Genomic DNA, 11,790 nt, shown 5'->3' on the forward strand with positions numbered 1-11,790 from the left:
TTTCAATAGTTTAGTGACCTAATGCACTTGCACTTTCTTTAAATACTTGTTCTGATAATAGTATCTATTTCCTTGAATTTTGGTTCCACGCCCCTAACATTTCTTTCAGCAGAGATGCAAAGTTGGTTAACTAGTTATGTATGCATGTATGTATGTACGTATATATGTATGTATGTATACATGTATGTATATACACGCACTGTGGTTCACCAATGAGGTACTTCAATTATACTTTTTGACTGCTTTTGCACCAAACTTACGAAATTTATTGTGTGCCATGCGCTTATTAGCAGAATCCATGAGAAATGCTCTGCCTTGGACAAATAATTTGATGAGTGCTTTCTCATTTCTTCTTATACATTTTCCTTATAATCTCGCCCCGCCTTTAGTTCATCCAACTACAAATTGAATTAAGATTTTAATCTAGCATAAGCATGATATAGCATCCTGAGCTAAAACTCTGCCAAGAAATCCTCAATCCAAATTTTAGTAGCAGTTTTTGATTTCCTGTTAGATTCTAGCTACTTGCTATAATTGCAATATTGTAGAGTTATAAATGTGAATCAAATTTTTTCAAAAACTGCCTATTCAATCAACCACATAATTCATGACATGAGAAACATTTTTATTGTTCAGTCAACCTGATAATGTATTTCTTTTATCAAATGGCATCTACTTTGCAGTCCCTTCAGGATTTGTGGGATGTGGAGTACATAGAAAATTAACTAGCTAACTTCTTCCTTTTCGTTAATAATCCCAAATATAAGTTTCTATTTTCAAGTTCACATGCTAAAGTCCTTTGATAAGACACTAAATCTTTTGATGCGAGGCGCTGACTTCCAAAAATTATCAAAATTTTAGGTTTTACAACTTTAGAAAACCAATCTTGATTTTATTGGTTAGATAATTATAGCATCTTTGTGAAGTAGAGATTTTTGCATAACATGTGTGAACGGTATTATTGTTCTATACTTCATTTTCTTTCGCTTATTTAGTTCTCATTTCATCTAAGTGTCCTCTTGTGACAGGGATCAAATTCCTTTTTATCTGAAGAAGAAATGATGAAGATAGAAATTTTCTAGCATGTGGTACAATAAAAAAGTTCACGAATATATGCCAGAAAAGCGAATTTGGTTGCTTATAAATGTTACCTAATTGAACATGTGCAAATTATTAAGTAATCCTAGAAAATTCTAGTCATGTATAGAACAAGCCTTGTATTCTCTATTGTTGTCTAGATCCCATGGCTATCTTTCAAGATATTGATCCAAGTTGCAAGAGCTTGCATATTGTGATTTCATCTAAAAAATGGATAAGAAACACTAGAAATGCATGTAATGAAATTATAATATTTACTTTATCCTTTTATTGTCTTGCCTCTTCCATAGTTTTACGCAAACTAATTCGCGCCTATTTTATGCAAACAATGTCACGAATGCCACTTTCTATTAAATTTTTACTTTATATAGAATCATATGGGCATTATTTAGATGTTTAAAATGTTATATGGATCACATGGTAATGGGTGTAATTTACCAAAAAATTTTTTTTTGGTCTATGAAGCTTAACCATGCCAGGTGCTGGCCTAGACAATATGAATATCTGTTACCAATTATGGAAAGAATGCTAAAAGTACTTAATCCAAGGGCAAAATTAACAAGTAACAACATTATTTGACTTTAGGTATTAAGACATCTCTAGCATTATACACATTGAGCAACATCATCACAGACAAGAGTAAGAGCCTTAAGAAGGTGGATGGTCATCTTCAGGGGTCTGAGGTGGTTCAGGTTTCCAATCAGGCTTTTCGTCCCAGTAGATGTCATAGTATATGTGGGGTGGATCGTGATCTTCCACGCAACACCATCTACCCATATATGCCTTCATGCGGCTCCTGAACTTTTCTTCCTTGAGCTTGTCAGCGAAACCTGCGAAGGCATCTCGCATTGATGAAAACTGAATGACTTTGACAGTTTTGAAGGATGAGAATACGGTCGTGTATGTTTGTTCAGAGCTATTTTTGGGAAATTTGAGGACTCCTGTTTGACTTCTTGTAGTGTTTGATGAAACTTGACAGCCTTGTGACCCCTCTTGACAAAGATCTACATCAAGCCATGAATCTTTCACCTTCTGGGGCATGGATGGATTGTCAAATAAAGAATGCTCCCTAAATCTGATCGAAGGTCCGAATTTGTTTTCTGGCAATTCTTTCACCATGATGTTAACCTGAAATACATAATCCAAAGGACAGATAAAAGGTTGTCTCATAATACTGCCTGTCAAATCTCTAGGATGTGCAAAAAAAACACTATCCATCCGGCACCATAAGCGAGGCATTACCAATGTACGATTAAGCAATGAAGCAACAGCAAATGCAGTTCTAATTTGTTTTATTTGGTAATTAACAAGAGAAAAGTGTGATTGAATATTATGCTCTCCATTCAGTAACAAATTCTTGGGTATAGAAGGTTTAAACGTCAAGAACCCTCCAGGGACATCATAGTAACTTGGTGGATCGAACAAAAGATTTGCTTCTCGGAATCTGTGACGCTTTGCTTCAGTACTAGTCTGGAATGTTGCATGCGCTGCATAAGGGTCGAGTCCAAGATGTTGATACATCTTTTGGACGAAAAAAGTATGCCCACCACCAAAAATGCTTACTGGGAGACAACCCAACTTCAGCTCTCCATCATAAGCATAAGTAAGTTTACTATCTTGATCAACAGATGGGCCAAGTTGCCGGCGAATAATGTCATTGAAACCCTGTTGATCCCATAACCCTTCATCCGCTAGAATCAGTTTTATCCATTCTTTTACAAATTTTTTTGAGGAATTTGACGGCCGCCAATGAAATAAACCTACATTATATGCAAACTGAATTTGCTCACAGAAGTCCAAACTGTCATCCACGACTGTTGGTATAAGTTGATCTGTGGATGTCAATATGTCTGCATCAGGGAAACGTGCTAGATATGGTAGGGGATTCTTCAACCAAACCGTATCTGAATCACACAACAACAGCTCAAAACCAAAAGGGAGGAAAGCATCTATCAAAATAGCTTTCTCCCTTTGCATCTTCTGAAAGTCTGGTGAGCCCCAGCCAACATCTATTGTGCTCATTTGTCTACCCATATCAAAAACTGGTACTCCTTTCCAATAAAGAGCCTCCAGCAGTTTTGTGTCCATGGCACCAACAAGAAGATTTTCGATACTCAATTCTGTCAGGTGCTTTACCCAGTTTAAGATGAAATCCATGAAAGCATAGTTACCAAAGGTAACTATTATAATGTTATCCTTCACTCTTTGTTGAACCAACTTCTTGCTCAATTTGAAGGCCTTACGAGGAGGCATCTTCTGAGAGCCAGCCGGAGGGACCGCCCAGATAGGTTTGACTAATTTGTTTTCCATCCTGGAAATGGGAGCCAGTGAAGGATTCCCACTATTAGTCCTATGAGATGAATTGGATGCCTGGCTTTGGCCTGGACTACTGGACAAGAGGGAAAAAGAGGAGGAAGAGGAGCTATAAACATCAGAGAATATGAAAAGACAATACAGGGATGCTCCTATAACCGCAATTGCATAGATTGGCAAAAAAATTGCCTTGCAATTTGCCATATTTTTCAATGGATTATTCCTCTACAATGATCAATACATTCCCAAAGAACCCACAAAGGAATTTGACTTTAATTGAATGAAACTCAAATTATTCAGGTAGGTTAATATCTACTTGTAGTAAATCGCCATGGAAATGTGGACAAGTACTTTTAAATGAGTAATTATGGCTATTTGAGATTATATTTGTGGATTGTGGTATTTAATACTGCATTTTGCTCTTTATGAGCTTTGGGTTATGGTCTAATGGCATGTATTGCCGCAGAAGTCGAATAGATTAGCAAAAATTGACTTGCAACTTGCCATATATATTCGAGTGGGCTACTTAAAGCCATATCTACAATTTGATAGATTCCACGGCTTTTTTCTTTAGATTATGCTATGTAATATTAGGTTGTTGAATGCATGAGCTTTAGGCTATGGCCAAACGGAATTAGGGAAAGGGAGTTGGGGATTTTGTTGGTGAAAGTCAACCAAAGCATTTGTTTAAAGCTGAAACTTGGCTAGAAAATATTATTACCGGAATACTGCGCCCCTTGCTACAATAGCTTCAGGCCACCATGAAATTGTTTGCCATGCTCTATCTTTTCCTATTGATTGGGGCTGGACCAATCATTTTTAGAAGGAATTATAAATTGAGATGGTTATATATCTGTGGTTGATAAAAACTTACTTATACAACAAATAAGTTAAATGTGCAAATTTTGTCTAATCATGTCAGAGGGTCTTTGAAAGGAATATGAAAGCTAAGTATTAGAGTACTTCAAATGTCATACATGCAAATAATTCTGGACACTCAAAAGTGAACTAGTATGTTATTGATGGGACAGAGGGCTCATTCTTGTTATATTGCAATGTTATAATTATGAATATTAAGTCCATATGCCATGAAAAAATAATGTAATAAGACAATTTTTTGTAATGATGTCAAAGTTTTCATGCAAAGATTCTCAGAAACACTTTGTAAAACCAATGAAGTTACCCAAAGATATATTGTTGAGGAAGATGCGCACCAAATATGAGAGAGCATAAATAATAATGAGTTTCCAAGGAAGCAAGACATTCCATGGTTGCAACACTGCACTTATTAGATTAAGTCATTGTGCAGTATGATTCATTAATTAACTAGGCAAGGACAATTTAACCTAGAACTTTTGCACAAGTTCCTAGGCAAAAATGAAATACTCGAAGCATGGAAGCTTTCTGGACAATTGATTCATCTTGGAAGGGTGCCAGAATTTCGGATAATCCAAAAGGGTCTGTTGCTAGTGCAATGGCACTGATGGAGATGTAGAGTTCGTCAAGGTTTGCCAAACCGTCTAGTAAATTCTTCAGGGCGTCCTTTTCTGTAGCATCACATCGAAGAACGAAGACCTTCAACCCTGGTAAGCAATTGGTTATGGTGGAAGAAATTTGATTATCAAGATCGCATACACGAAGCATGAGCACTGTCAAAATCTTGCAGTTTTGACCAATGATTTGAAATATGCTGGCAGAAGGCTGACGAGTATAGAGTGAAATAATGAGAGTTTCAAGAGTACTTCCCCACAATTCAAAAGCTGTCGATAGCCCTTGGTCTGTTAATAACAGTAAAGATGGAAGAAAAAGGTGTTTCAGATGGGGGCACCTACATAGAAATGCTGTGTTAGTATATATGAAAGTTAAACTTGAAAAAGAGTTTCTAAATTGTCAATTTATCAGTTATTTACCATTAGATTATAGATTTCTTACCCTAAAAACTAGATTAATATAAGGGTTTTAATTTGTTTTTAACTTGCATAAGGAATTACAAATTTCCTCTTTTTCTTGTTTTAAGATAAAAATAAATTCAAAGTGTATCGTGTACTCTTGGTCAATTATGAGAAGTGACCATAGATACTTTGACAAACAACATTCCATTTCATAAAAAGTTTGAAACAAATGCACGTATTTAACTTCTTCTCAAATACAAAACTTTTAGTCAGTTGCAAAAAAAAAAAAAATGTTAAACAGGTAAGAATAGGGCCTAGATCCTAGCAATGCACAAGAAATGATTCACAAATAAAGTACCTTTCAGCAGCATAGACCAACAGCCCATCTTTCATATCGGGTGAAATATCAAACTTAAGTTTTTCCGTTTTGTGGCCACCAAGATTTAGAGCAGCCTTGAAGAATAGTAACCCACGTTCATTAGCTCTTTCCAAGTGTTGGGATCTAAAGTAGTCTCTGAACATGGTCAAGTCTAAGGTTTTCCACATTGTTAGCTCAGAAGAAAGCGATTTCCAGCATTTGCAAACAGCAGAAATGCTCATAATAATTTCTATCATGGTGAAGGAAGCAAACATCTCCAAAAGCATGTCAGATTGCATATCTGCCAAGCTTCTGTCTGAGGATTGCATGTCTTCCTTGCTCTCAACGGCCTGTTTCTTCTCCGTTCTTGTGTGGCTTTCACTTCTTCAAATGATTAAAATTAGTCAAGGTGATAACTAACAAAAGAAATGGTGTTTCATTGTTATTGAACAAACACTACACATATTCAATTTGACATAAATGAACACTTCAGCATCCGCAATAAAATCTCAAAGCAGATAAGATTGCCACAAGGTTGGCATCACACACAAATACAAAATGTCGGTACCCCAGAACAACAATCTAACATGAAACACAAATGAGCAAGCAAACCACAATATACATGAGCACGTTCATAATTCATAAGTAATGAATCTTAGGTATGTTAGTTGTATATGATAATCATAAGCAATGACTATGCAGTTTGTCACAGAATTTTACACAGTTAATTGGCAATTCGGCATTAGCCTTACTGTAGCTGTGTATATGACTTATTTATAGGAGTAGTCAATTGGCAATTTGGCATAAGCAATGACTTATTTATAGGAGTAGTTGTCTTGTCCTTAGCTTTCAAGTGTTATTTGGAGAGAGAGAGACAGGGAGTACAAAGACTTCATACTTGACCATGGTATAGTTCTAGGAAGGATGGGTTGTAAAAAGACATGAATATTTTGTTTGATTCTTTGGTAATATGGAAAGGAACTACCAAAGATTGTTGTATATCAATAGTTGGAGTTATACTTGGGAAGATGGCACGTCGATTACTTGGGAAGATCAAGGCAAAAACCGGGCAATTTGTTTCGCTAGTTTGTTTATTAGTTGTTAGTTTACGCATGTACTGATTTTCTTTCGTAATTTAATTTAATGGATACTAGCAAAGGAAAAAGCAAGATTCATTGGGATTCAGGCACTTAACTAAATACATGATCATGGAATCAAACAATATTTTGATTCAATCCAACAGCAATATATGTGTGTGTGTGTGTGTGTTTGTGTGTGAGAAACTTAATATGACAATATGATCAAGCTTAAATAAGTCATAACTTAATATGCTCAAGTCAACTATTAGTTGGCAAATGAAGAGGACTATATATTAGTATACAAACTATAGATGCAGTTGGTAACATTAATTTGGACTCTGTGTTTTTCTAAGAAATTACTTAAATTGCTTTGCCTCGTAGCTTTCGTAGGTGAAAATAAATACAAATTTGCTCAAAGAATAAAGAAAATGAATACAAAAATATATTGATGAGGTGCAAATAATTGTACAGCGCCAAGAGATGGAAGATTATGGTGACTGCATTAAATAGTAAATATCATAATAAGAACAATATTGCCTTCAACTAATTAATGCATATTAATTAATTGGACATTAATTGTGTAATCGTCCAAAAGTCAGCCTGACTTGTACCGAATTTTCCAAAGATTTCAATTTTCTTTCCATTTTTGTATGTCTTTTAAGATCCCTGCCCTCAAACCCAACCCTGACCCCCACCCCCAAGCTGTGGATGTACGGTTTTACCATCAACTATTTACGATGAGCGTTACTTGTAAAATCACATGATTTTTTCAACTAAGCTATTTTGTGTTATATCATAAAATGCTATCCCACAACTAACTTGAATAGGTAATGCATACATTAGAAAACAAAATTGAACTTGAAATGAATTGCATCGACTTTGAATCACTAACAAAAAATATAAGTTTTCATTTTGAATTTTTTCTCTTCTTTTTTGAAAAAAAAAATTAAATAAATGAAACACCAGTTCACCTCTGAAGATCTCTGTATAGCTTTCTATCCTAAAGCATATCCCTATCTTTGTTTTACAGAAGAATGACCACTAAAATGCAAGTTAAGTTTACATCAGTTAGTACATCAACCTTTAGCAGAAAAGAAAACGTAAGGGAAAGAAATAAAGAGAATTGAATTAGATACGTAGTCAATCAGAAAGGAAAGCAATGTTGTACCTTTTCTATGCTCCGAGAGGCTACTCTAAAAAGAAATGTGAAGTTCAGAAATGACACCCAAAGAAACACTAGTCCTGCTTTTAATTCAAGAGCATATCTCACTAGTCTTCTCAAAATTTAATGTCCAGTGATAATAATATTCATCAACTTTCCATGTTGAGATTTATCCATGTAAGGCCAGCCACACTGATTTCATTCCTACCAAAGTAGAAAAAAAAAAAAAAAAAAAAAAGAAGTCTCACTTAAGTTGTAAAAAGGAATAAAATTGAAGTTTTCGTTCTCCAAGTCTATGCTAAAAGTTATCGTCTAGTTTACGCTTTTTTTTTTAGGTAGAAAGTAACTATTTTTATTGAATAGAGGAAGGAATACTTCCTAGCAGAAACAATCGGCTCGCTATACCAGATGTCTGTAAGAGCTGTACATTCACTACCTCAACTAACCATACTATGAGAGCTATACATGATCTATAGCCTCTAGAAGTGATGGATTCCTACTCTATACCGGGTAAGGGGGGAACACTACCATCTTTCTTTATTTTTTTACATCTACTCCTACTCTCTATACTAGGGGAGGGGGGATTTAAAGAGGTCAAAGGAAAATTCGGAAGACACTAAACCACCACCGGTGCAAACAGGTGTCTACATACTTATTGGTGAAATTTTCAAGGAAGCCTGGATATTTGGAATGTAGGTAGAGATCTAAAATTCTTTTGGTGGCCAACTACTCTAAGTTATAAAATTACCATCTACTGAACCTACATTTTCCTTCCATGACAATCGGTCAAATTACAAAAAATAACCTTATATTTTCACAAGAATGCAATTTAATGCTTCAATAACTAACTATTTATTGGATTATCCCTTAATTTGGTCAAAGAAAAAATGAAACCAAATTAAGAGGAAACAATTGATTTCTAACTACTAAGAATAGGAAAAAAAAATTTTTAAAAAAAGTATTTGAGGAAAGACCCTTGCGTACTCCTTTTTTTTTTTTTTTCTCGTTTTGGCTTATTTTGAGTCGCTACCACACTTTTCCATTCCACTTTTTCCTGCAATGATATTTTATTCAAATATATAATTTGGTGTGCAATATGTTTGGCTAGACTATATGATCTTTTATTTAGAACATCATATTAAACTTTTATTCTTGTTTCGAGATAAGCTTCTTTATTTGACTTTTACTCATGATTTCAGAATAGGTGCCTTTGTTAAAAAATAATGCTTAGAGGTGGATTTGAAATTATTATTTTTTTATTTTTTATTTTCTTGGAAAAACATAGTTTGATTTTTGAACTTGACATGGAAATGGGTTTTTAATGCAAAAATATAATAGGCGTGGTTAAAGAAATTGCGCCAATGACTGAAACTATTGTTACTAATGCCATTTGACTAAAAATTCGGGTATCTTGAGAATTTCATTAGAAATTTTGCTGTGATTGATGTAATTGTTAGGGAGTTAATTGTGCATTTTATTTATACATATTTCCCCTTAATTATGGTAAAATGTGGTGTTAAATATTAAATTCTACTCATATTTGGTGTTTGACAATGTTTATAGGACTTTTGAAAGAAAAAGTGCATTAAAGGTTGAATTACCAGAAGACATTCTTCTATAACGCACGACCACATTTTAATTTGCTAAAAAGTCTGGATGTTGCTAGAGTTAAAGGGGGCCCTGCTTCATTTTTTTCTACTGATCAACTAGGAAGAGATTTTATTTCCCTTTTGAAGTTGGATACTATTAGTTTAGAGATGATATATTTAGTTTCCCTTTTTATTAGTTTTAATATTTATTAGAATCATATTAGTAAAAGGATTCTTATCCTTTTTAAAAGAAGGAAACCGTAGGTACTATCATATATTAGTCACATTAGTTGTGCTTGACGGGACTTCCTTTTCATCACTTTCACTTAACAATAAACTCTAGCTTTTCTTTGGCTATGAATCTACCATGAGGAGAGTTAGTTTCTTGTTCTAGTTAGAGGATAATCAAATCTTTGGTTCGACAAATACTGTGAGATCTAATTTGATTTGTTTGTTTCATTTATTTATAAATATTTATATATTTTCTGTTTGTTAGTAACATGATTGTTTTATACGATTAAATAACTGGCCACTATTTATTTATTAGAATAATTTATTGCCATCTAAAATACCAAATCAATAATTGTTTCATAGTTTAAGTTTTTGTGGCGAGTGATATAATTTGATTGTAATAGCAAATTTTGAATATATATCATGGGAATAAATAATCTAGTTTAAATGAACCGAACTTGTGTGTTTATTGGTTGGAATTGGCAGCTTCTTTAATTATTAATGTTGTCAATAGGTTGAATTCTAAAAGTTTGTTTAGGGTTGCTTAATTAGTAAGGGAAATAATCACAGAATTTGTTGTGATTATCGAAACAATAAGGAAAGATAGGTTGTCAGAGCTTGTTGACAACCATAACCAATTTATTTATAAATAAATAAATTTTACCTTTGCATCGATGATGAGTAAAGTGAACCAAAGTAGAGATTAGACCTTTGATTAGTGATGTCTTTTATTAATTTGTCTTTATTTAATTTTGTATTTTTGTCTTTATTTAATTTGATTAGTTAGATTAATTTCCTACCAGTCCCCCATTTTACTTATTGTTTCTCTAAGAAAATAAATCACCCAATTCCTATAGATACAACTCTACTCACCACTATATTCAAATTATATATTTTTACAGTAGGAATTTTATTTTTGCTAGTTTGACAACCCAACAGTAATTGACTACTAAAAATGTTTATTTAATAGGCAGTTAGTTGATGTAAATAGCTTTTTTATTATTAAAAATTTATAATCTGAACACAAAAGCAAACAAGAACATTACAAAAATTGATTATCCAAAATCAGAATCTATAATCGGTTGATATAATCAATCAAGAACAAGCCCAAAATCTATAATCACCTAATGAGAGCTATTGTTCATTTTGATTATTCTTTATAATCACTTTTTATAATCAGATTTTGCAAAACTTAAAACAAACTAGAACAACGCCTAAAACTCTTGCCTTTCTGGCTTATATTTCCTAGGTAATTGATGGGGTTCTAACCTACCTCTAAATTTTATATCTAAACTTCGTTCACTGCAAGCATACAAGTTGGTGCTTGTAATATTGAGAAATTAGGACTGTTCCTATGAGAATCACTACCAACTAATAAGGGTTTAACTCTATCTATTATCTAAACTCTCAAGAATGCTTGAATAACTCAAATGATAATAATGTAAAATACAAAATCAAATTAATAAATTTGAATTAGTTCAAGTAAATGCAAATGTCCTAGGTTATAGAGTCCATGAAATGTATTAACTATGGATGAACTAGCTAATTATCACTAATATTCTTGTATTGCTAAGGATATATTTCACTCAGCAATCGGAACTCGCTTTTGCCAATGAATCAAATATAGCCAACATTTTTATCTCTCAACTTTCGTGGTGCAATCATAAGTGAAGACCAAATCAAACACAAGAAATGTCAAGAACATTCACTTAAATGTATCACTAATTTCGTGTGTCTACTACTTAAGTTTGACCTATTTCTTTTCCAACATTGTCAACTACTTTCATAAATTAACAACTATCATAACTTGCAAATGATGATCAAACATTCACAAGTGTTAAAGCCAAAACAGGTGAACTAGCAAATACAATATATAGAAACAATCAGCCACATTTAACCATAGTTAAGCACAACTTCATCTATCCCTAGAATAAAACAGATTTAGTTAGACATAATAGATAGAATAATAAAGCTCAAGTCTTTAATGTAACCAAACCAGATTCCAACAATAAAAAAAGTAGGGATGAAGGAAATGCTTATTCAAAATGAAGACACAAAATCTTCAAGT

The 11,790-nt window shown here is 33.4% G+C and overlaps 1 protein-coding gene across 1 annotated transcript; it reads right to left on the bottom strand.

Moving 5' to 3' along the window:
- Positions 1-1,746: 1,746 nt before the first annotated feature.
- On the bottom strand, positions 1,747-5,990 carry LOC113740735 (arabinosyltransferase XEG113-like). Its single transcript, XM_027268265.2, has 3 exons — positions 5,662-5,990; positions 4,798-5,239; positions 1,747-3,636 (listed from the first exon to the last, which is right to left on the bottom strand). Exons 1-3 carry the CDS (start codon positions 5,988-5,990, stop codon positions 1,747-1,749), a joined length of 2,661 nt encoding a protein of 886 aa, XP_027124066.2.
- Positions 5,991-11,790: the final 5,800 nt, after the last annotated feature.

The sequence above is a fragment of the Coffea arabica genome, chromosome 4e (genome assembly GCF_036785885.1).
Source record: "Coffea arabica cultivar ET-39 chromosome 4e, Coffea Arabica ET-39 HiFi, whole genome shotgun sequence".
Classification (NCBI taxonomy): Eukaryota; Viridiplantae; Streptophyta; class Magnoliopsida; order Gentianales; family Rubiaceae; genus Coffea; species Coffea arabica.

Excerpts from the sequence above, each read along its gene's own strand:
- LOC113740735 (XM_027268265.2), bottom strand. The coding sequence starts at position 5,990 with ATGCAATCCTCAGACAGAAGCTTGGCAGATATGCAATCTGACATGCTT. Across the intron at positions 5,240-5,661 it reads TTGGTCTATGCTGCTGAAAG|GTGCCCCCATCTGAAACACC; the intron begins GTACTTTATTTG and ends ATTTCTATGTAG. Across the intron at positions 3,637-4,797 it reads AGAAAGCTTCCATGCTTCGA|AGGAATAATCCATTGAAAAA; the intron begins GTATTTCATTTT and ends TGATCATTGTAG.